This window comes from Sceloporus occidentalis, unplaced genomic scaffold, assembly GCF_023333645.1.
Source record: "Sceloporus occidentalis isolate IW3139 unplaced genomic scaffold, rSceOcc1.0.p SCAF_27, whole genome shotgun sequence".
Lineage (NCBI taxonomy): Eukaryota > Metazoa > Chordata > Lepidosauria > Squamata > Phrynosomatidae > Sceloporus > Sceloporus occidentalis.
Genome location: NW_028317007.1, coordinates 8,031,852 through 8,057,114, shown reverse-complemented (window position 1 = coordinate 8,057,114; position 25,263 = coordinate 8,031,852). Strand labels below are relative to the sequence as shown.

Genomic DNA, 25,263 nt, shown 5'->3' with positions numbered 1-25,263 from the left:
AGTACCCACTTATATTTAATTATGCAGGATTGTGTTCCAAGTTGACTAAAAATAATATTTTCAAAATCTGATATTAAACAATGAAACTGTTTATTTTAACATGGACTGCTAAATACTGACATTTCTTATTAATTTTAAATATTCATTCTTACAGTTGAATAAAGTTAATTTTCAAAGTATAATATTTATCTTTTGTAATTATAGCCACACCATATACATTGCAACCCCTTTAGTTTATCTGTCTATGTGTAAAAGATTATAACAAATGATCAGCCCCATATGCAAGTTTAGGGAAAATATTACATATATGATGTGGTACATTGTGTTACCAAATTAATTTACTTTGTGCAAATAGTAATGTTACATTAACGAAAAGCCACTTTTAAACATATAAAGAGTTAATTGTGTTTATTTGTTTCACTTCGTAAAACCATATAACCTTTATTCTTTGGCCGCGGATAAGTTACAAAGCTAAGAAAATCAAATTGCTTTTATTTATATACCAAACATACCAAAAGCACTAGCTAACCAAATCAGTATAATTACCTAGTATTCTCTGTCACATTTTTGTTTATTTTAATATTATTTACTTTTAGTACTTTTTTTCTAACAGTTGTGTCTGAGGATCCTTTTCATTGTCAATTCTAGTAATAATTCATAAGAAGTATACATTTGTGTTTTTAATAAGTAGACTCTCAAACTTAAACATTTTGAATAATGTGACTGCAGTATGTCTGCAGTATAACCCCAGTCAATTAAATGTGTAATATTACCAGGTAAACAGCTCTTGGCTTGCTGCAGAATGCCAATAAATTTTATCCCTCTGATCAAATTAGGAGCTCAAATTGGTAAACAAGAAACAACTGATTGCAGAGGTTTATTGTCATGCCAGATTCTTTCAAAAATGTAAAATACATTTTAACAAATAAAAATAGAAATAATGAACTTTAATATAAGACAAATGCACATAATATTTAAATGACAAATATAAGGCACAAAGTGCTGTGAATGTATCTGATCTTTGTAATAAGGCGATCACATTGTAATCATTAACAATAAAATGAACACATTTTTCAAAACAATTCTTTTGGAGCCTTCTGTTAACTACCATACATCCCATGCATCTCTTAGTACATTGGCTTTAAGTAAATGGATATATAAGTTGAAATACCAGCATTTGTTTTACAAAATGGGCTTAAAATTTAGAGGAGGTTGTCACTGAAACTCAAATTATTATTTATTATGCAAAATAATCTTGGTGGGTTTGGTGTATTGTGGGTGCACTCAAGCAATAGGCAAAAGGATAAGCAAATGTACTTTTTATAGGGCAGTTTTTCCCAGTAACCCAAACATAATTCCCATTAATTTCAGTAGAAATACAGTAGATAAAAGTAAGGCAAGTTCTAATAATTCTTTATACTGAGGCTATATTATTTGTTCAACTACAATGGTAGTGACAGTATTTCTGAAGGCAGCATTGGGTAGATATCTTACTCCTATAACTTTCCACCAAAAGGCACCATGAAGATGCTCCTGGGTCCAAAACTACATAAAGTTTATAATTAAAAAGGCAGAACAAATAGCCGTAGAAGGGTTTATTGTCTTTGCTCTGCCAAAGTGATGCCTTATATGGCATTGGAAATAACTGTTCCAACTCATCTTATAGAGATGTGCAAATTGCCTTGACCAGGTGATGACCATAGATGAATATAGTTAATAAAGCATGCATTGTAGAATATTATATCAGCTTGGTATAATCAAGGATTTCAGTAAAACATGCCACATGATATTAGAAACAGAATGTAGAGTCACTCAATGTTGTGTTTTAAGTGAAACATCTCTATGGTATAAACTTTAAGTTGAGCTATTCACTAAAAGGTCAGTTGAGATCAAATGTACCTATGTTGCACTAGGGTTTGCAACCAAAGGTATAATGAAATATTCTTCTTCAGCACCCTCTCGTTCATAAAAGCATATTCAAAAAAAACTCTTTTCAAAAACCTTGTATGCAGATAAGCAGGGGAAATAATTTCCATAGCACGAATTTCCAGTAAATGCTAATATTCCTTTTGAGTTGACAACCTGGTATAACAGAGATAATAGATATTTCTTTGTGTTAACATCAGTAGGGTGGGCCAATGCTCCATTCCTCTGTTCAGTGGAAAATCCATGCCGTCTTTTCCAAGAGGTTATTGGTCTGCAGGATCCGGTCTGGGATTACTATGGGACCTGCATCAGGCACAGGTGCTGGACATTAAAACCCCCTGGAGCTTGGTGATCAGAGAGACTGTTGGGGGAAGAGGAGGTTTCCCTGTTCTCCAAGGGCAAGGAGAGGCCCTGAAGAAGACCATCCCTGAGCCAAGTGAGGCATTACCAACTCGACCTTTTGTGTGCTGTCTGGGGGAGGTTTTCCAGAGCCTGGCTTAGGTGGGTCTGGCTGGGAGGTCAAGTTAGTGGGTGATTAGGCTGATCAGTCTGGGCCAGCATAGTTTAGTTAGAGAGGGATCCAATTGGGAGCTAGGTTTTTCTTTTTAGGAGTTGGTTTTGGGGTTTGGCATTTGAGCAGTTAAAAATAAAGCACTATTTTTGCTACAAGCTAGTGTTCCTGACTCTGATTGCCCTAGAGGACTGTGCTTAAGAACCCTAACTGTGACATTTATGGCCCTCATGCTACAGGGTTTGTCACAAAATATATGTATATATATATTAAAGGAAGTCTCCATACTGTGTCACTGATATACAGTATCTTCCGCAACATACTGTATATCCTCTTCCGCAACATACTGATATACAGTATGTTGCGGAAGAGGATAATAATTTCGTTGCCTTTGATCCCCCCCCACAAGAAATGCAATTTACACCCATGCATACATGACTGCTGGACCATGTCCATAAACTTTAATTTAACCTGCTAAATGTTGTATGGCAATATGGTTGGTATACAAAATTATAATTCACAGACCTATAAACAGCTTGACCTACTGAACAACTCAATAAATTCATTGCTCTCAAAATATAAGGCATGAGCCTTATTAATGGACACTGATTTAACATAATGATCATTATAGAATAGACAGCTTACCTTTTCTGACACTTGAAAGCTGTTTTCTTGCAAGTTAGTTACAGCTTCTGAAATTTTAACATCCATAGGATCCATGACTGCCTCAATATTGAAGGGCCCCTCTAATCTGTCAACTACTAAAAGCATGGCGTCTGTCAAAACAATTGAATACACAGAAAGGTCAAGTGTGCAATCAAAAATACCACAGTGAAAGGTCACATTAAACAACAAGCTCATTCTGGAAGTGTTGCATTAATTGTTTCTTGACAATAAATAGCCATTTACACAACATAGTAAACACACCTGTCATCCTAATACACTTTACACAGACAGCTGCACTTCTAAGTGGATTGACCTTATTATAATTTTGGATTCATCACAATAAATTGTGTTTCAAGGTTTCATGCTTTGTTAACAAAAACTCCTACACTAGGTACATTTTTAAAGGAAGTCTCCACACTGTGGCACACAAAAAGTATATGTTATGAACATTGAATAATATATTATTGCTGTTAATTATAAAATCAGCTATATTATATATCATATTGCAACTTGTATCAATATATTTTGTTTACAGATCATATTTTTATGTGCACCAATGGGACCCAAATACATTTTTAAAACATTGGTTCATGCAGAAAAGGCAGTAGGATACTGCACCAATTATATGTCTTATCTCTCATGTTTCCCGATTACTTTCTTATTAGGTGACTAATAACCCTCACCACTGGCACCATGTACATCACAAAAATCTGCCCCTATAGCACTGCTGACAAACCTGGCATGTCATGGGATGAAGTTGTACTGCAGCACTGGTTTTATCAAAGATTGTGGGGACAAGGCTGTCTGATGATAGCTTTGCTGGGCAAAGCATCAGGAATCATACAGGGTCTGTTATCTGACCACATATGCTGCTTCATGTGTGAATTGCAGGGAAGATAGCCGGTGTGAGAAGAGGGGTAAACTAAGTTTCTCCCTCTCAAAAAAGTACAAAAGGGACCTCAAGGATGTCACCAAGACAAGCTCGTTTGAGCAGGGCCCTCCTCACCTTTTGTCTTTGTTAGTGAATTTGTTATGTTACATACTACTTGTTATGTCCTTTCTACCCATTGTACAGCGTTACTGAATTTGATGGCACTATATAAAACAATAAATAATAATTATTATACGATATACCCTGTAGTTACATGAGAGATCCCTGTAGTCTAAAACTTCCTCAAGGTGATCTCTTGTCATGAGAACCATCGGTGGATCCACGGGGAGGGGGCAACCACCCCAAGATAGCCAACAGCAGCTCATCTGGCATCAACCAATGAAAGGCAGCTGATCTTTATTGGCTGATGCCAGACAAGCCCCCTGCCAGTGACCAATAAAATCGCTCTTATGGACCTTTTAATCCCGGCGCGTTCTTACGGATTTTCATATTAACCTCTGCTATACTACGGAAGACTTAAGATAGGCTAGAGGCAGTGACTTGTATGGGGGGGAAGGGACCAGGGAGATTAGCTGGGAGATAGTGTACGTTTTCCTGCCGCTACATTTGTTTGAACAATGAAAACACAACATTCATGTTAGTTTTCATGTTCTCCCGAATACGAGTGCACGAGTCTTCAATATACATGTAAGAGCTTTTTAGGCTGATAAGGTACAGTATGCTTATATTTTTTTGTTTTAGTAATATAAAGTACATTAATAGTTAACAGGCTAAGTTTAAATAAATCAGCAGATGGACAAATTTAGAGTAAAAGAAGGAATTAACAGACATCTGGCAGTATGTAAAGGGAAGAGGGGGGTCTGGAACATAACTGCAAAACTTTTTGGAAACAGAAAAGATAAAGAAAAAACTAATATCAGCTATTTCTATATGTTCACAATTCCCCCCCTCAGAAGGGCATGGGTGTCTGGAAAAAATAATTTCAACCATTTCACACAGAAATCATATGTCACATGTTACTATCCAACTTCTGTATTATGTTTTGACAAAATTCTGTATAAAAAGTCTTTAAAAAGTGTGTTCCGGGCCCATTCCAGAGACAACCTGTCTGTGTAACAATTGTTGTTGTGAATGGTCCTAAGAAATTATCCAATAAACACCAATATTGTTTTGAAGAGTGCCTGAGAATGGTGAATGATTTTCAAATTCACCTTAACATTCCATCTCTATATACAGTAAAAATACTTTTTTCTCACTTCCTAGGGGCCATTATTGAGGTATCTGCCCTGGCTGCACAGGAAACACACTTCATACTCAACTTACCTGGCTTGGTAACGATGCACAGTTGTTAGAATGCAGTGATCAAAATTTACATACAAAATATTTGGTATAATATCGCTATGAATATATTGAGATATTTAAATATTAAAATACATAGATATTTATATAAGGCTATGAATAGACTTAGTGGCATTTATTAAGACAATACATTATGAATGCAATAAAACAGCGGGAGATTTTTTTGGTTTCAAAAAAGTAAAATAACAAATCTTTTTTTTTACGACAATAAACATCAAATGAGCCCATAATCTCATCTAAACATCTGGAGTAGATTTCCAAAATGTATGCTGTGCGGCAAAGGGCAAACTATTATCTAGGAAAAATATATTCATGAAAAACCAGAATAAATCTTTGAAGCAGTAAAAAAAATGATAAGGAACAATTGTTCCAGGAAAAGGTTTGATAATTCTAGTCTGGTATTTTACAACTCCTTTGAAAATTGATCCAGCATAAATTTTTATATTCTGTTAGAATGGAACTAAATTGTGTTTAATGTCTGATAATAAAAATGTTTCCACACAGTTGGTTGGCTTGGCCTTTTACTACTAGTGTTGCATCCTTAGGGTAGGAGGAAGTTATTAAAGAGGAACTATCACATTCTAGATTACCATGGTCCTAATACTTATACTTACATATATGTTAATTATGGTTATACCCCTATCCTACTAATTATAATGACTGCATGTTAACCATGTTGTTACGTCTCAATAATAAATTATATATTTTACTTTCTTGTTCTGCTAGTAGAATCAAGGAACTGTATGACAGCTCTTACTGTAGGCTGGTAGTAGTGGCTGGTCATGAGTGATCATGGGGAAATGAGAAGAAGTTTGCAGGAAATGCTCTAACAATGACCAGCAATGTCTTTACCTTGGATAATGTCCTAGGCCTGATCCAACAGAGCAGACCATGTCATCCCCCTTCTGCATACTACAGAGGCTGTGACAGCATGGTATAATTTAAATAGGACTTTGACTCATAACTGGCCTACTAAGCACCGGCACACTGGGGGCCTAATCGCCAAATAGGATGATCTGACCATAATTTAAAGATAGAAGGATTGCTGCACCAGGCATAGGCCTAGACCAGAGTATGGCACTTACCTTGGAGGAAATAGTTGTAACACCAAACTAGGATAAATAAATGAGAAGGGGAACACAACAATAACAGATATAGATAGTTGATGGTGATAGATTACCATACCTGGGAACTTCTGAGCTCCGGCTACCCGGAGCCTTCCCTTGCAGGACGCAGCCTGCTGACGTCGGTGTGCGGTCCCCTGACGTAGGTGGGCAGTCCAACTGACATCAGCCAGCGGGGAAACACCACCATTTAAAAGGGAAATGGGCGGGGAGTGGGGTGTGTCAAGACCCCGCTCCTGGGACCCAGAGGATTTGGGTCTTGACCCTGAGAACTGGAGAAGCAGTGCTTCACCCAGAGATCTCCAGGTCAAACCCGGAGAGTTCCCAGATATGTAGATTACATTCTATGACAGAATCAGTGGTTTTCTAGAAAAAAAGCATGTAAAGAAGTTGCTAAAAGAACACAGAACGCCTACATTTTTTTCCTCCTGCTTCCTGTTGAGAAGAGAGTTACGTACATCTGGACAGTACTTTGTACTTTACTGAGGGCTTGGAAGATAAGAGGCGTAGACCAAGGACTGATTATTGTTTTATTTTTTACGTCAGGAAAAAAGGCAGACTGGATGGGCTGAATGGTTCCTATCTGCTGTCAAACTTTATGTTTCCATTTATGACTTTATTTACAACCATAGCTTGGTTCTTCTGGTCCAGGCTTGAACCTTCAGACAGTTAATGTTCACCATAAACATCATACAGTGATATTATGAGGATATTTATTAAAATTGCTCAAATAATTCAGACTTTGGCAGGGGGATTTCGCAACAGCAAACAGGACAGTAGAATCACAATAACCATCAAATCTGAAGATATTAATGCAGCAAGACAGTATCGCCCACAAATATATTGCTATCTAAATGGGCAACGGTGCACAGATCTTGTGTTCAGAGGAAGTGACAGGCATCAGTGAGGTGTTTCACAAAACAAAAAGTTCCATAGTGTTATTTGATCATGAGCTGCTCTAAATTTTTATATCACAATAACTTGAGGACAAATAACCCTTTACTATTTGAGATGATATGAAGGACACTGCATTGCATGACTTTACTAAAAAGAACTAAAGGATATAAGAAAAAAAAAACGAATAAAATAATATATTTCCTGAATTATATCATAATAAAAAATGCTGGACAATGTGGTGATTTTAATGATGCCAACATTTTCTAAAAAAACATAATTATTCATTATTACTTTTTAGCAAATATTTCAGCAATGGTGCATTTTAGCATAATTTTAATCTTTAGAAAATTTAGCTACACTGCTTGTTTTAAATTAGGTTTAAATGCTAATATTTCTCCTGAATGCAGGTTCCTTAAATGACTCCAGTTCTACCTGGGGTTATATATACATTTTACTATGTGCTTCCTATTATCTGATAACTATTATTTTGGAACATTGCAAAGTGAAATATGTTTCACTCTATTATATTTTATCATTAGCGCCCTTTTAATATAATGACCTGGAAACAATCTCACTTGAATAATTATATTGAATGAAGCAAATTACTAAAAAAGGTGTTTGATGCCATTGCCACATTAGAGACAAGGTGTGATTTTTTTATTTTGCTATTAACATAAGGACCTTCAAGAGAGTAGACACTCCAGTTAGATATAAGAACAAGGTCATCTTATGTTGGTGAACTAGAAAAATGGGCACTGCAGTTGTATGATGAAAAATAGAAAACAACAGAGATGCTTCAAAGGCAAGATAAAGTGTTATAGCTATTCACCTGGCAATGACAACCAAAGAAAGGGACTAAGGAGTAATTACTTTGGATAATTAGAAGGTAGGCAGACAATATAACAAGTCAGTTGTGCAAACGGGATGCTATTTTTTAAGCCAGAAGTGTTGTGCTTTCCTCCCCTTGGTAAGGAAAGTAGAGGTGTGCCCACATAGGGCAACAGTAGACCACTGGTTCCAAAGCTATTTTAAGGCCAAACTACGCTGATGCATTAAAAAATATGTAGGGTTATCAAAATACCTTATCTGCAATTTTTACAGAACACAGGACCATTTTGTGCTATCCATGTCAGATGTCAGGATACTACTCTACTGTGCACCATACACTATTTTGCATAAGCCATAGTATCATTACTTTATTATTAGGAATAATACATACAACTTATTCCATGTGAAAAATGAAAACTCCACCGAAAGATATTTTATCAGAGCAAAGAAATGCCACAACATGTTAAAATGGTCCTATTTTACATTATTTGGTTATTTTACAGTATTGTGGCATGGCAGATGTTCAGAGCAGCTTCAAATGTGTCAGTATATTTTATATGACAATTAGCAATTCAGACAGAAACAACAGTATCTTTCTGCACATTCCCCAGTTGCAAATATTTTCCACTTCATAGAAATGCCAAATGAGGACATTAGTGATTTAAATAAGTAATCATGCAAGGATGTGTAGCCTTTTCTGTATAGTACAACTGAGAGAAAAGTGCAGACAACAGGTAATATTTTTTTTATTTTAAACTCTTTTTCCATTAATGTTGTGGTCTTTTGCCATTTATGTACAGTGACTCTAAAATGCGTCATTATTATAATAAAGCACCTAGATTTTTTATTCACCTTTTATACCTGCTGAATCTCGAACATGACTACATGGACACTCAAATTGTTGCGGATATACTTAGTCTCACCCTTGAGTGAATCCTGGGGAGGGGCAATTAGTAAAAGAGGGCAGCATGCTCTGGGAGTAGGGTTGTCACCCATCATGGTTTCATTGGGATAGTCCTGGAATACATAGCAATGTAGTAACATAGTAATTTAAGTTGAAAAAAGAAACAAGTCCATCAAGTTCAACCTTATTTATTGAGAGAAAACACCTAGAAATAAGCAGTTTCCAATTGTGTTACAAAAATGGGAAAAAAATCTACTTGACTCCAAAACGACAATCTGATTTCTTACTGGATTAAAAAGCTATAACCGTCAACTGTAAAAATAACACAACACAGCAGGCTCTCACCGTAGCGTTATGGGGGACATGGACATAAAAATGGTTAACGGCAAAAACCAGCCCGCAGGCTCCCTCGCCACTCTTGATACAAAACAAAGATGCGGAGAAAACAATCCAACACTGCAGAGAACGGGGCCGCCAAACATAACACAGTCTATATAACACCATTAAAGTCATAATCGAAAAGGACTTTATTGGGTAGCGACAAACATGGGGGGGACAATCAGCTGGGAGTAGAAGACCTGCCTAACGTGTTTTGAGCCATGTGGCTCTTAATCATAGGCTGAATAATAACCAATCAAAACAAAACAAGCTATAACTAATCCTGTCATATCAATAATATCACTGTACATTTTTATTTGCTAAATAATCATGTAGCCCATATAAATAAATATAATGGTACCTATTGATAGCACAACATGTGTGGTAGTGAATTCAACATATTTATTGTTTTTACCATAAAGAAACTAGAGTTGTGCATTTGGATTCATATGAATTGCAAATTTAACAAAATTAGAACATTTTGTCAATTTGTACAAATCTCCTAAAACAAGGCCAAACTCAAATGAAATGGCTGAAAACAAATCAAAAAAGCTATGAATTGTTATCCAAAATTTGCAGGCTCTTTCACTCCCTCACACTCTCTGGATTTCTCTGTACCTTCTCTGCTGACAGTTTCCATTGCCATGTCTCACAAGTCTGCTTCCATGTCTTGCAGTTCCACTTCCGTGTCTTGCATCTTCTTGTTCTTCAGCAGATATTTGTTTTGTTTTCTATTTCAGATATTTTAGCTGATCTTTTGCTGGTGGGAGCTGCTTTTTTGGCTTTCATCATCTCATATAGGCTTACTTACAGTTCAGACAATGGCTTACCTCTTCTCTTTTTCATGTCACAGCCCAACTTTAAAAAATGACCCCGTATTAAGTGTTTGTAGGCACACCAATCCACGGAACTGGACACTACTCCATTTGAATTCTCCTGCGAGAAAAACTATTACACCGAGGTGCCGGCCAACTCTTCGAGTTTGTCTTCGTGTTCGTCTTCGTGGGGGAAAAATATCTTCGTATTCCACGAATATTTGCCCGTTCCTGTGTTCGGTTCGGGCCAATATTCGTGCACATTGTTCGTGTTCGGTTTTTTTCTTCGTTTTTTCTAGAAGGGGTTAATACGAGGTTAACGCGGTACGCAATACACAGCAGCTTTGACGCCAGGATTTTAAATGTCCGTACAAGAAACTCTATTGGTCGCTGGCAGGGGACTCCTCTGCCATCAACCAATGAAGTGCACCTGTACTTCATTGGTTGATGGCAGACGAGACCCCTGCTGGCGACCAATAGAGTCGCTTGTACAGACTTTTAAAATCCTGGTGCCGCAACTTGGCCAGGATGTTTCCCCGCTCCAAGTTTAACTCCTGACGGTGAACCTACATATTTCTGGAGCGGAAATCCATAGGTTCGCCTTTAGGAGTTTAAGGGCCATAAGATCGTTGTCTGAGCTAACTGCTCTGAGCAACTTAGTATTTCAGATAAATAGTGAAACATGCAAAAGTAAACAATCATGGGATTGAAAGCTATGTACAGTTGTGGGTAACAGTTGAATTGGAAAAATATTGTATTAAACATGAAATGCTAACTCCCTCCAGAGTTTTGTGTAAAAGCTCAGATAAAAAGTATATTATTATCCTTTAAAACTCACATACAAAACATCTCTCCCCTTGAAAACTATTTGTAAAATGTCATTGTTTCCAACTGAAAAATGGAAAACTCAAAGCGCATTCAAACAAAAAACAAAAGCAGTCATCACTGTGAAAAGCAAAATACACAAAGCTTATTAAGGCAATGTTTTGCAGGTAAGTGCTATAATCATATACTTTTCCTTTTGGATGTGTTTTATCTGATTTGAAATGTATACGGTAAATTATATGATACTGTTTTATTACTGACGTTTTATTATTTTAGACTTTGTTACTGCCAATTTAGTATTTGTTCAGTCCCTAAACAACCATTTAGGTTTTATTTTATATTCAGGAGGAAAAATAATCTTTTACTGTGGCCCAAGTATATAAATACAGATGCCTTGTTTGACAGCAGCTAGTACTTTTATTTGAATTCTGCCAAATCTTCATTAGATTGCTGTGGGGCAGACCTAATTTTTGTATTCATAGCTCTTGATTTTGTTTGGAAGGATTATTAAATCATGAGGAAAAAATGGCCCAAACAAGTAAAACGAGTTTTCTCATTAATTAACAATATTACATTACAGATGGGATAGCATTCTACACACAGTTGCATATAGGGGTTAAAAGCCTTATGCCCCCCATATAACACTCCCCCGACTTACCACTGCTTCTGACTCCCTGGTGTCTGGTGGGGGCAGCGGGTGGAGGCCGGCATTCATGAAATTAAAGGGGCTGGCGTGCACGTACCGCGCCGCCCAATGGGCCTGCCTCAGCCGCCTAAATCGGGACAGTTGGGGGCATGCATATATATATATATATATATATATATATATATATATAATTTCAGCTTCAATTCCTAACCAAATAGCAGAAAATACTTAAAATTAATGTTAAAAGCCCCCTCTCTTAGTTAATGTTTCCAGTAGTTGTTGTTGTACATATACATGCAGTCCATGAAGATCAAAGTACATAGTGCATTGTAGAGTTGACACATAAAGGGAAGGATTGAATTCTATAATAATGTTAGACACAAACCATAGATAGAAAAACATATGCCAACCTTTTGACACACATGCTTTTAAAGGCTACAATGGCCATCACTATCATCAGTACTCTGGTCAAGAATGATAAGTGTTGATATTTATTGGGCAATAGTTTTGCTTGTATTTATTTTTTAGCTTTTTAACTTGTGACAGGGACCTCATTATCCCTGATTGCAGCATGCCAGCTAGCTTATACATTTACAGTATTTTCCACGATTATTTATGCCATATGGTGATAAAGGACTTTTTCTGAAATAAACACCACCTAGGATTGTACCCCCATGACACATATGGAGATAATAGATTCATAATCATTATAACATTTTAAAAATACACCCATTTGAACTGACAACCATGTTAAGCTTACTCTGCAAGAATAACTGTGCTGACATCCAATCTGAGGTCTCCAAAACTGTATACAATATTCTAGGCGAGATCTGACCAGAAATCTATAAAGTGGCAGAACCACCTCCTACTACTAATGCCTTTAGCTATACAAACCTATACCCTGCTTGCTTTTGTCCTCGTTCAGCATCAAATGCTTTACTGAAATCTAGAAGATAAATCTTGGATTCTCACTTGTTTGGACCACATCTGCAATGCTTGGTGGATTGGAGAGGTATGGCCTTGAAGAACATAGTTGGATTCCTGCCTCTGATGTCTATCCCTCTGCACGAATTGAAGTATTCCATCATATTTACCCTAGCAAACCTGATCCATGATGCCCAGAGGTCACCACTCGGGGGAGGGGGTCGTGTTGTGTCACCATTAGGGTTTAGCACTTCAAGTTGTGAGGTGTTTTAATGTCCACACACAAACAGTGGCAACATTTTGACCCCTAGAGGTCTTTATCAAGCCATTGTCATTAAGGGTCCTGGTGGAGCCCTTCTTGTGCACCTGTTATTTGTTTTGGTGCTGCTGACCACCTCTATTATTATCATTAGGGCTTAAACTTGGGACTTTTGGGTGCTTTTGAAAAGCTGATTTCGTATGAAAATAGAACCAAATGTAGGTAACAAACTGTAAAAATATGTGGCTCTCTTTGTCACAATTCCTGATTGTATTCTCTAAATACTTTGACTATGATATTAGGACCTTTAAAAAAACCATAAAAGTCATCAACTCTGTATTTGAAGTTGCTGACATGTTTTATTCTAACACAACTGCTTTATTAATAATTACCAATAACCTATATTGTGCCCTGTAATTTTCAGGCGTGCTCCTCATTGGAGTCCATTGCTCCTATGGGATGTTCTTAGCAGTGTCCTTCTGATTTATAAGCCACTTAATGTTCTCCATATGCTTGGTTTGCTTGCCTGAATGCTGTTCTAGTTTTCTTGTCCTCCAGACTAAAATAAATAAACAAATAAAGTTGATAAATCATTCTAGTAATGTAGGATGCATTCAGAGACCATTTTGCTTACCTGACAAATTACTGCAGGTAAAAAGCTAACTCATAAAGCATTGTAAACTACCGTTGTGTCATTTTCATTTTCAGAAATACACAAATATCGAAAGCTGTTAGAATAATGAATGAGCTTCTGTATCCATCATTCTAATAACTGAAATATACCAATTTTATTTACAATAATATATTTCAGATATTGTAAAATAATGTTAAGTATAACATAATAGATTCAAAATAACACATTGGGGAGAGCTCTGCTTTACCTTACTAACAATTCCAATGCTGATAAACCAATTTCCATTTTAGAAAGCCTATTTTGAGCGCATGTTTTAACATTCACTAATAACTGCATGTACATTTGGAAGGTTTACCATTGTTACCATTGTTGCAAGTCAAATTCCATCACATAAACATTTACCTATTATTACCTATTACATATTAAATAATGTAAAAAATAAACATTTGTGTCACTAAGAACATTAAAAGTTTGGGTTTCACATTTATTATTGGCACTTGGTAAAATGATCCTTTATTTTAGATTGATAATTGAAGTCCATTTCAAAATATCATGTTCCTTATTTGTGCATTTGTATTTAACAATTCTAAAACACTTTTAATATAAGCTTAAACAAATGAAGGAAACACAGGGGGTGTTATATTTCTTCACATACTATAGAGTGGAATTTTAATATGTTGAATTATATTAATTTTGATATAGGACATTGTGCAATAAAATTACCAGTCTCATAATCTTAGTAAAAACTCTCTCTCAATTACAGATTTGGCAATTACTTTAATTAAGAAAGATTACCAAGCCAGTAAAATGCATTGAAATATATTAATCAAAAACACTTGCATGATTCCTTGCTTCAATCATTTGTGATTTACCGCCAATCTACATTTATGTGTATTCATACATATTGCATGGTTGTACTAAATTTTCTGATATTCAGTATGTAACAGACTACTTTGCAATAAAATAAGTTTATGGCTCCATGAAATGTAATAACATCTTGGCTTGTAAATATTGTATTGCCTGCTTCTTGGCCTCCTTCTATTTTTTATTGATACTACATTATATTTATTTGACAGTTCTTGTTTATTTGAAACAGATGAAAATTAATGATATATGGAGTCATAAATTAACCCCTATGCCCATAAAACAATCCCCCAAGAAACTCAAATGTGAGTGAAATTTATATTTTAAAAAAATGTGCCATTGGCTGCGTCCTATGTCAGCTTAAATTAGACAGAGACAAGAAACATCTTGTGAAATTCTAATACTCTCTTTACACCAGCAGAAATACCACTGGAATGGGGACTCCAATGTTAAATCTACATGTAGCTATAGGATGTATTTCAGAATAAAACTAATAGGAAAATATTTCAGCCTCAAAACAGAAATCACTCGGCAGTTCTCATTACGGTTTTTGGCATTCAAATCTTCCTTTAATAAATGGCTACAACTTAAGGAAAAAAGATAAGCTGCATACATTTGTGGTCACAAAATTGTTGCTAAACATTTAAAAATGTTTCATTAACACAACAGGTCTAACTAAAGTGGAGCACCTGTCACTTGTTTTATACTTTTTACAATTATTCAGATTTTCAGTGAAAATTACACTGTGTTAAACAGGAATGGCCTAAGGGTCCATAGCTCTCTAGGTGCACTACATCTCTGATGCCCTTAGCCTGTATTCACTTACCAAAATGGGAAAAAACCTTGCAGCAACACCGCCAACCTGGCATAGATCACCTATATGGGTGGCCGGGCCTGACTGGAAACGTACTGCCAATTGTAACACACCTTAGAACTGTTTAAGCAGAATGTGCATGATCTTCTATTTCTAAAAATAATGTACAACTGTTTTTAAGCTTCTCCCTCAAGCTATTATCATAGATATAATAGGGCAAAGCAGCAATTTTAAACTTGATTCTTAAGTGTCAATACTGGCTGTCTACTGTCAGAGACATTTTTCTTTTTTCTCTCGTGCATGGTGTCTTTATGTAGTGGTTGTCGCCGACAGCAGCATGTAAGTTACCATATCTCTGTAGCCTGACAAAGGCATTTATTTACCTCTATTGACATCTCTAAACGTATCCATGATAATCGTATACTCAATAAACATATTAAAGCATAAATTGACACAAATTCCAATAATGTATAAGTCTTTCGTTAGCATAATGGATATTGTGTTTAGAGACGTAACAATCAGGGTTGCAGGATTTGCTACTATGGCCAAGCCCGCCTAGGCATCTCCTTGTCCACTTGTCATCCCCTGTAAAGCCGCTAGGCGTGGTTCATGGCATTATCTCTCTGCACGCTGTGTCTGACTGTTCCAATGTTCATGAAGTGACATCACATCCACTTCCTATGTGCTAGATCAGTCTGCACACAGCACGGAGGAAGACAGACACACAACTCCTGCAGTTAAGTAATGTGGGTAGGGACTCATGCTGCTTGAGGACAAACATTGCACAGACAAGCTGTATGGGGGCACTGACAAGCTGTGTGTGGACAAAGATGGCACAGACAAGTTGTTTGGGGGAAAAAAGATGGCACAGGCAAGCTTTTTGGGGACAAAGATGGCACAGGCAAGCTGTTTGGAACTATACCCTTCCCAGGGTAGCCTTCTGTGATCATGGGCTTGTGCTGCCCGTCCTCTTGTGATAGACATGATGGGGGGGTATGCACACCTTGCCCCATTTCCCTAGTGGCTCTGAGGGCGCCTGCTGGATTGAGCACTGCTAGCAATGCTGATCGCGGAGCGCGTGTCTGATGCACAGGGTGAGTCTCTACACCCCCCCACTGCCTTGCTGGGGGAGGAGAAGGTACCTCTCAGTCCTGCATTGGGGCAATGTCAGCAAGCAGCCCCTGGTTGCCATGACATTTGGGGGCAAATGTGTCATTCACAAGCTGTTCAGGGACAAAGCTGGCACTGTGACATGTTGCTTGGTGAAGTCGGGGGGCCTGGGACAATTTTTGCCCCAGGGCCTGTGGTTTCTAGTTAAGTCCCTGATTGTGTTCCACTGCAAATATAATTTAGTAGTACAATAGCAGTGACAATTACAGAAAACAAAAGGTAATAAAGGTTCTATTTGTGTGAAGGGCATTTTCTAAGCACATTAGTATCACATACAGAAACAGTCAAAGGGTTATAAGAAAGTGGCTTATATTTATTGAATAAGGGAATTTTGTTTAGAGTTTGTTACCATATATACACCGGATATAAAAAGTCTACACACCCCTGTTAAAATGACAGGTTCTTGTGATTTTAAAGAATGAGACAAAGATAAATCATGTTAGAATGTTTTCCACCTTTAATGTGACCTATAACGTGACCAATTCAATTGCATGGGAAAAACAAATAAAAAGACCTCACAATAACCTGGTTGCATGTCAGGCCTTATCCAGGCTGCGGAGCTGCATGTCTTTTGTTTCCCTGTCTTGGTGTGGTCCATTTCTGGATTTCCGTATGTTCTCTCCTGAACCTCTGATTCCTGGATTGTAGTTCTGCTCTTTGCTTCAGCTCTGTTTCCTTTAAAAGGTGTGCCCCCTGTGTGTTCTGTTTTTCTCAGTCAGCAGTCTAAAGATATGTCCTTCTTAGTTTTGTGTATAGATTCAATGTTCAGTTTATTAGTACTTCCATAGGCAGGGTTTAGCGTTAGGAACCACCGTATATTGGAGTACTTTGGCGTACTGGGCTAAGCATACTATGGCCATATCTCCAATTGTTATCTTATAATCCTAGGCTAGTCCTATTTGGTCCTGTGGTATCTGTGTAGTCTTGTCATGTGTAGCCTGGTCAGTCTTGTCAGCTCTGTGCTTTTGTTGTCCTGTCCTGTATCCCCGGTAGAGGGGTGTCCTGTCCTGTTCATGTCGGATCTTGAGTATTCCTTGTCTTGTTCCCTGTGGTACCCTGTATTATGTATATATTGTCTGGTTATGTTTCTTGCTTGGTCTCCCTGTCCCTTGCTCCTTACACTGTCCCCCTTGCTCACTATGTTTCAGCTGTTACTCTGCTTAGCTTTCCATACTCCCAGCCTGCAGCATCCTGCACATGATTCTACTGCTATGTCTCATGCCTTCCCCAGGGTGCCTGCAGGATATCTCCAAGTTCTGGTTAACATCAGCTGCTATGTCAGGGCGCTGGTATGTGGTTGCACAACCCTAGATGCCCACCTGGGAGAGTGCAGTTGCCCTGCACCAGGACCTGTCCTACTCCGCTACTGCGCAATAACTCCTGAACTCCATCTTTGGGCGCTCTGGATCATTATAGTAGTCTGTATGGACCCAGTTCCTGACATTGCATAAGTGTGCACACCCTTAAACTAAACTTTTTTATTTTATTACAGCAATCAGTCTTTTTGGGTAGGAGTCTATTAGCATGGCACATCTTGATGTGGCAATACATGCCCACTCTTCTTTGCAAAAGCGCTCCAAATCTCTTAGATTGCGAGGACATCTCCTGTGCACAGCCATCTTCAGATCATCCCACAGATGTTCATTTGGATTTAGGTCTGGGCTCTGACTGGGCCATTCCAAAACGTTAATCTTCTTCTGGTGAACCCATGCTTTTGTGGATTTGGATGTGTGCTTTGGGTCGTTGGGTGAACTTCCTCTTCAGCTTCCTAACAGACGCCTGAAGGTTTTGTGCCAAAATCACCTTTATTTGGAACTGTTAATAATTCTATCCATCCTGTCTAAGGCCCAGTAACCAGGTTACAGCTGAAGAAAAACAGCCCCAAAGCATGATGCTGCCACCACCATGCTTCACTGTGGGTATGGTGTTCTTTGGGTGATGTGCAGTGTTGTTTTTGCGCCAAACATACCTTTTGGAATTATGGCCAAAAAGTTCAACCTTGGTTTCATCAGACCATAACACATTTTCCCACGTGCTTTTGGGGGACTTGATGTTCAGCCGGTCTTGGATGTTTTTCTTTGTAAGAAAACGCTTCTTTCTTGCCATCCTACCCCATAGCGCATTCATATGAATACTGTATTTGCTCGATTATAAGACGAGGTTTTTTTCAGAGCAAATAGGTCGTCTTATAATCAGACCTCCAAAAAATGGCCGCTGGGGCCAGGCTGCTTACCGGTGCTTTGGTCGTGAGCAGCGTCTCTTCTACTAGCAGCAGGAGAACAGGAAGCTAGCAGAGTGTCACATAATTCTGCCTCCCCCTCCTTCCTCTGGGGGCGGGGCCAGAGAAGTTGCTCGCACAGCCGGGCCCCTGCAGAAGTCTTCGAGTGAGAGATCTGCAGTTCAGGTAAGGGGGTGGGGGAGGGTTTTTGAGCAAGTATGTGTGATTAATGGAATGATTGAGTATTTAAATGTTTGTGAATGAGTGTGTGTGGGGGGGTGGTAGCATGGCATAGGGAGGCTGTACTCACACTCCTATCATCCACAGGTTCCTGAAACATTGCTGTTAGCAGTTATATATATATATATATATATATACCTCCAGAAATACCTTTTAACCCCCTATATGCCACTCTGCCCCATGATATGCCTTTTAACCCCCTATATGCCAGAGTGGCATATAGGGGGTTAAAAGGCATATCATGGGGCAGAGTGGCATATAGGAGGGTATGAGACATTTCTTGAGGCAGAGTGGCATATAGAGGGTTAAAAAGCACATCATGGGGCAGAGTGGCAAATAGGGGGTATAAGGCATTTCTGGGGGCAGATGTGCATAACTGGGGGGGCAGGTTGGCAAATAAAAGGAAATAAAAAATATATATTTACAAAAAAATTGTTTACATGAATTAATATTTATTAGTAAAAAAAAATTATATTTTTCCTATAGGGTAGTCTTATATTCAGGCTTTTTGTTTTTTTCCTAAATTAATACATATTGTCTTCACTGTGTTCCATGGTATATCTAATGCTTTGGAAATTATTTTGTACGCTTCTCCTGACTGATATCCCTCTGATGCTTTGAAAGCTCTCTGCGGACCATGGCTTTTGATCTGAGATGCAACTAAACAAATGTCAGGTAAATCCTACTAGAACAGCTGAACTTTATTTGTGATTAATCAGAGTCACTTTAAATGATGGCAGGTGTGTAATGACTTCTATTTAACACGAGTTTGAATGTGATTGGTTAACTCTGAACACAGCCACAGCCCCAGTTATAAGAGGGTGTGCACACTTATGCAACCAGGTAATTGTGAGGGGTTTTTTTTGTGTTTTTTTATTCCCCCTCAAAGATTTCCGCTTGTTTTGCAAATGAATTGTTCAAGTTATAGGTCACATTAAAGGTGGAAAAGGTTCTGACATGATTTAGCATTGTCTCCTTCTTTAAAATCCCAAGAACCTGGCATTTTAAGAGGGGGGTGTATATATAATGTATTGTTAGTAAACTGATAGCTGGCCCAACCAAGTAGCAACACAAACCTCTGGGTGGCTTAAGTCCTCCATGCCGTTTCACTGTGAAGGTTATACATAACAATAAAATCAACATATGAGTAGCTTAGCTGGAAGGCAATAAATTCCACTGGCACAACGCAGCGGAGGTGTCAGGTTCCCTGGCACAACCAATATTGATTTTTCCCCAAACAGCCAGTGATTCATATAAAAACTTACTGTTGATTGCTTTTTAGATGTACAAAAGTCTGTTGCTGTCCTAGGAATAAAAAAAGACATTAAATACTCACCTGTAGATGGATATAAAATACAATCGAGGCAAAGATTATGTTCTATCCCAAATTAGTCACTTTGGAACTAAATGCCCAGTATCAGTAAAAAATACAAAAAAATATTATCACTCTTTTGAAATGAAAGGGTAACAATTTTCACCTACCTCAATGAAATTGCTGTCCCATGGTCAGTCGAATGTGTATTGTCTATGTTTCTTTATATATTTGACCTTGTTATATAACATATATTTTAGTTAGAGATAACATATGCTGTAATAGAAAAACTCTAAACATGTGTCTATACCTATAAACTTGCATACATATATTTACACTGAGTAATTACAGAGGTGAAACGGCCCCGAAACAATTTTTGTAATAACCTTTCACAAAAATTGGCCTGTAGATGATTCCTTGGCCTGTAGATGATTCCTTGGATGGTCTCAGAACTGTAACCTTAGGGCAATGAATTAATTCAAATACATGTCTAGAAGTGAAGACGCATCATATGACACATGAATCAATTAATCAAAAATATGTATTAAAAGGAAGCCAAATTATAATATAGTTGCCTTTAAACTAATATTACATACTGTATGTAATCATTATTAAATTCACCCAGGCAGGAAAAAAATCAGCATTTATACAATACTATATATATGTGCTTACCAGCAATATTCATTTAGCTTCAAAATAATATAAAAAAAGAACAATGTGAGGGTAATAAAATGTTTCTTAAATGATCATCGTTGAAATAATAATTCAATAAGAGATTAGTATTAACCAAAGCCAATGTATCCATTATTTTCATATGCTCACCACAGAGAGATAGAACTATGGTGATACATATTAATTAGAGGCTGAATCGCAAGTATGGTTTTGTGTTTGTGTGTTTTCCCATTTTTACTAAAAATTGATCTGTATTTCATTAGTATGTAACAGAATGTAATATGAGCAATGAGCCTTTATGGACAATTAAGTACAGCTTTGCTTTTATCACCCTCTGAAGAATATCACCTTTAGCATATTGATTTTTTTTACTGCCATACTGAAAGCTTATCTACTTTACATGCTATTTTTAGCAAGCTTTACTGATAAAATTCTGTATTGAACCTATTTTTCACATTAACACTTACTTAAGTAAAAAAAAAAAATACAGACTAAGACCTACTTACTTATATACATATACAGTATATATAAGTGTGTGAGTAATAGTAGGGCATGTTGTGAGCTGATCTTACCTTATCTCTAGTAATATAAAAGTCATGTCACCTTAGGAATTATCGGTCATGGTAGGCAGGTTTAAAGCCAAGGGTCCAATCATATTGCACCTGTTGTATTATGATTAGACCTTAACATGCTTAGCTGTCATCTGGTGCGTAGTGGATTTTTTTGGTTTTAAGTGGTCCCTTTTTGTGCTGAAAATTTTGTGAATGAGTGAGAAAATGAAATAATTAATGTGGATAAATTGTTTATGAAGTCCTGTTTATTAGGTACATTCCTTTATAGACTTTCATGAGTCAAAGTGCCCCTACAAGTGATTAAGACAGAGCTATCCAATTGTACCATAAACAATATGATTACTAGATTCAGCATAAGATAAGATAACTTAGCTATCACACATATACACAATAAATATGTAGCTGTCTAATAATATTATATAAAAAATTATAATAGATTTAAAACAGAAAATAACATATACACAATAGTTTAAAAATATTAGTATTTTTTATTTTGATACTATTAAATAAAAATGTTAATGGATGCTTTCTGTAAGCATTTCTTGCATTCAACTTGTGTTCAAGCCCCTGCTGAAATGATGACATCCCAACTGTCATTATAATGCCTATAAAAGCCATCCTGTTGACATTATATCAAGCAAATGCAGCATGAGGTCAGGATTATTGATTATTTAAAATAATCTTAATCTAAATAGTTTTAAAGTATTTCAACTGATAACTCAATGTAACCTGCAATGTTATGTGGCATCTCAAACTAGCCTGTTAGTTCCAAATTCTATTTTATTCTTTCAAACATCTGCTAGAAATTATTCAATTGGGTTTCTAAAAAAACTAGATGAATGTGGTTCTTATGCACCTCTAAGAATGAAGCAATGGTTCACTTATTTCACCAATTTGCCATTTATTTACACATTTTAGCCCCGGTTTTGAGCTAATCTATTTGTCACAAAACATTTCCAAAATATTTGCATGTTAATTGTGTTGCCATGTAGTCTTGAAACAGATATATCCTTTCAATATGTGGTGACAGCAAAGCATGCAAAATAGATAAATCTCTTTAAACCACATTGTGTTTTCTTTTATAGATTGTGGTTCTTGACAGTAAATTGTTTCACTCTTGCAATTTGAGTTACAGATTGTTTAATTTGACAATAAAATGCAGTAAGTAAGCAAACTGAAGTTGACCTTTTAATGACTTTTAAAGAAATTGTTATAGGGTCATTTTTGAAAAACTTTTGTAAATAGTATAAGTCTCTAAACAATATGTGTATAAAAAGTTTTCCAAGGAGATTTGTTGATATCCATTAATATCGCATTTTAATGCCAAAGTTTATGCAGACACAATATTGTTTACTAAATGGATATAGTACACCTTAATAAACCATACCCTTAACTTAAATCAAAGCATTTAAACACAGGTGTGTTCCAAGTCACAGCTTTTAAAAATAACATTAATTTTACATTTTTGTTATTGGGAAATAATTAGGTTAAAAAATGTGTTCATATATTTAAAGGCACACAATAGTTATTACTAGACTTGCGCATTCTTTTACGGGAAAATGCCTTTCCATGTAAGCTGTATAACAAACAAACAAATTCAACATTGGACGAAGGAAATGAAAAAAGAATGTGCCCAATATGAAAATCTTCATTCATTCATTCCATCGCCATGCACGCCATTTTAACTATACTAAGAGGAGGGATATTGAATGAGTTGATCTTTGTTTGTCCAATCAGCTTACTTCTGTCACATCATGCTGAGGGCTTGTCTAATGCCTGCGCTGCATCTTTCAAAGAAAAAAAGCAGACTAGTGATGAAGAATATATATATATAAGAGCAGAGCAGGCAGGGGATCAGTTCATTTTAGTGTGACCGCTTTATGTGACACTGCTGTGCTGCACCTGAGCATTTTATAAAGTGAGATTGTGAAGTGTGAGACTTGGTGAGCCTCAGTCTGCTTTTTCTCACAATGTCTTAGATTCTCTAAAGTTTTGATTTAATTAAAACCATGAATTAATTTAATGAATTTAATTAAGATCATTTAACAAGTCCACTACTATCCTTAACCCTATAACTCTAAGCTAGTTTTGACCCTCTTTCTTCCATCCACTGGTGTTAAATTCCATAATGAACTTTTCCTACGCATTTATTTCTTGTTTCCATGGAAACCAGATGGACAAATAGGATTTTCAAAAACAAAAATGTTGGACAAATTTTGTTGAGTATGACGGAAATGAACGCGAACGTTCCACCAGCGCCCAAGTCTTGTTATTACCTAAAGAACTGAAAACAGACCAGTAGTCCTGATATTCATGTTAAACACAGGCTAGTGAATGATTTTCAATTAGTAAATAGAATAATAATTTATAACACAATAGTTACTAGTGATTTAAAGTATGAATCATCTATTGATATCTTGAATCTAAACCATCTTGGATCCGGTAGCTTGCATACAGCAGAAATAATGGAACAAGATGAAAAAATAATGTACCAGGCAGAAATTTAGACATTTGTATAATATTTCTGTATTAGATTCATTTTGCAGTTACTAAAAAAAGATTTTGTTTCAATGTCGTTTCCCAAGGTTCAAATTTAAATTATGTTTCTCAAATTACTGTTGATAAAGAACACCCAGTAACATATGTGTTTCCTTAACGCCGTTAAATTTTGCAGCTACTCGCAAACTCAGACATATTACAGTTTGGCATGAAAAACTTCTGATTAACATTTACAGCAATTTCATGGTAAATGCTTGACTGCTTTACACTGCAATACTCTGTAACTCTTAGACATCCACCTACACAGTGTTCTTGAAGAATTTCATTTTTTAAACAAAATTCAGAACATATCTAAAGGAGAAATAAATACATAAATATGGTAATTTATAAGTACATACTGGCAAAATAGATATAGAAACATTGCATATGATACTTTTGGCAGTTGTACAACATTGCCTATCAATGATGTACCATATAAAAGAAGGTGTTACTGTATATAAATAATGTATATAGTTGTTACATATATATTTTATGTATATTCTTTTGATTTGATGCCTAAATCTGTGTTAGGATAACAAACAGGAACCCACTATGCAGGTGAGGAATTCCCAAATAGCAGCACAGGGAGTAGGGAACTGCAGTAGTAGCAAGGCAGGAAATAGTTAACGTTCCGGGTCAGGAACTCCAGAAAAGCAGTACACGGTTAACGTTTCCAAGGTCAGGGGTATCAGAAAAGCAGCATACACGATTAACGTTTCCACGGTCAGGGGTATCAGAGAAGCAGCATAAACGGTTATCGCATCCACAGTCAATATTCGTAGAAACGTCAAGGGAACGCTAGGTACTGAGGCTAACAAGACACCAAGCAAGAAACCACAGGACCTTTCCTCTTTTAAATGTTCCTGGGGTTTTTGGTCAGCGGTGATGTCATCAGGGGGGATTGCCAGAACAGCCTTCATTCTTGTTGCCGGCATGCATGCACTTGCAGCAACAGCCGGCACGGGGCCCACAATGGTAAGGCAGGGTTCCGTGCGCGGGAGATGGAGGGAATTCGGGCGAGGCACCGCACATTGAAATATAACTGAGCACTGACATACTGAAAAGGGCAGGTTTATATAGGGCCAAAAAGACAGCTTCCAGAGCTTCAATCAGGGCCGGACTGGCCCACTGGGATACTGGGAAATTTCCCGGTGGGCCGGCCGATCCGGGCGGCTGGCAAACTAACATTAAAAACAGCCACTAAGCGGCTGCAAGCGGGATTTGAAGCCTCCTCTGGTGCCAGGGGCGGGCTGGGCAGGGGGATAATTGCCCCCC

General features: G+C 37.1%; 1 protein-coding gene across 1 annotated transcript in view; it reads right to left on the bottom strand.

Moving 5' to 3' along the window:
* The window catches only part of LOC149299892 (glypican-6-like), a 248,546-nt gene that overhangs the window by 36,854 nt on the left and 186,429 nt on the right, over window positions 1–25,263 (bottom strand). The window contains exon 5 of the mRNA XM_089485848.1: window positions 3,083–3,213. Coding sequence (XP_089341974.1) covers window positions 3,083–3,213 — 131 coding nt within the window. The remainder of the gene's footprint in view (window positions 1–3,082; window positions 3,214–25,263) is intronic.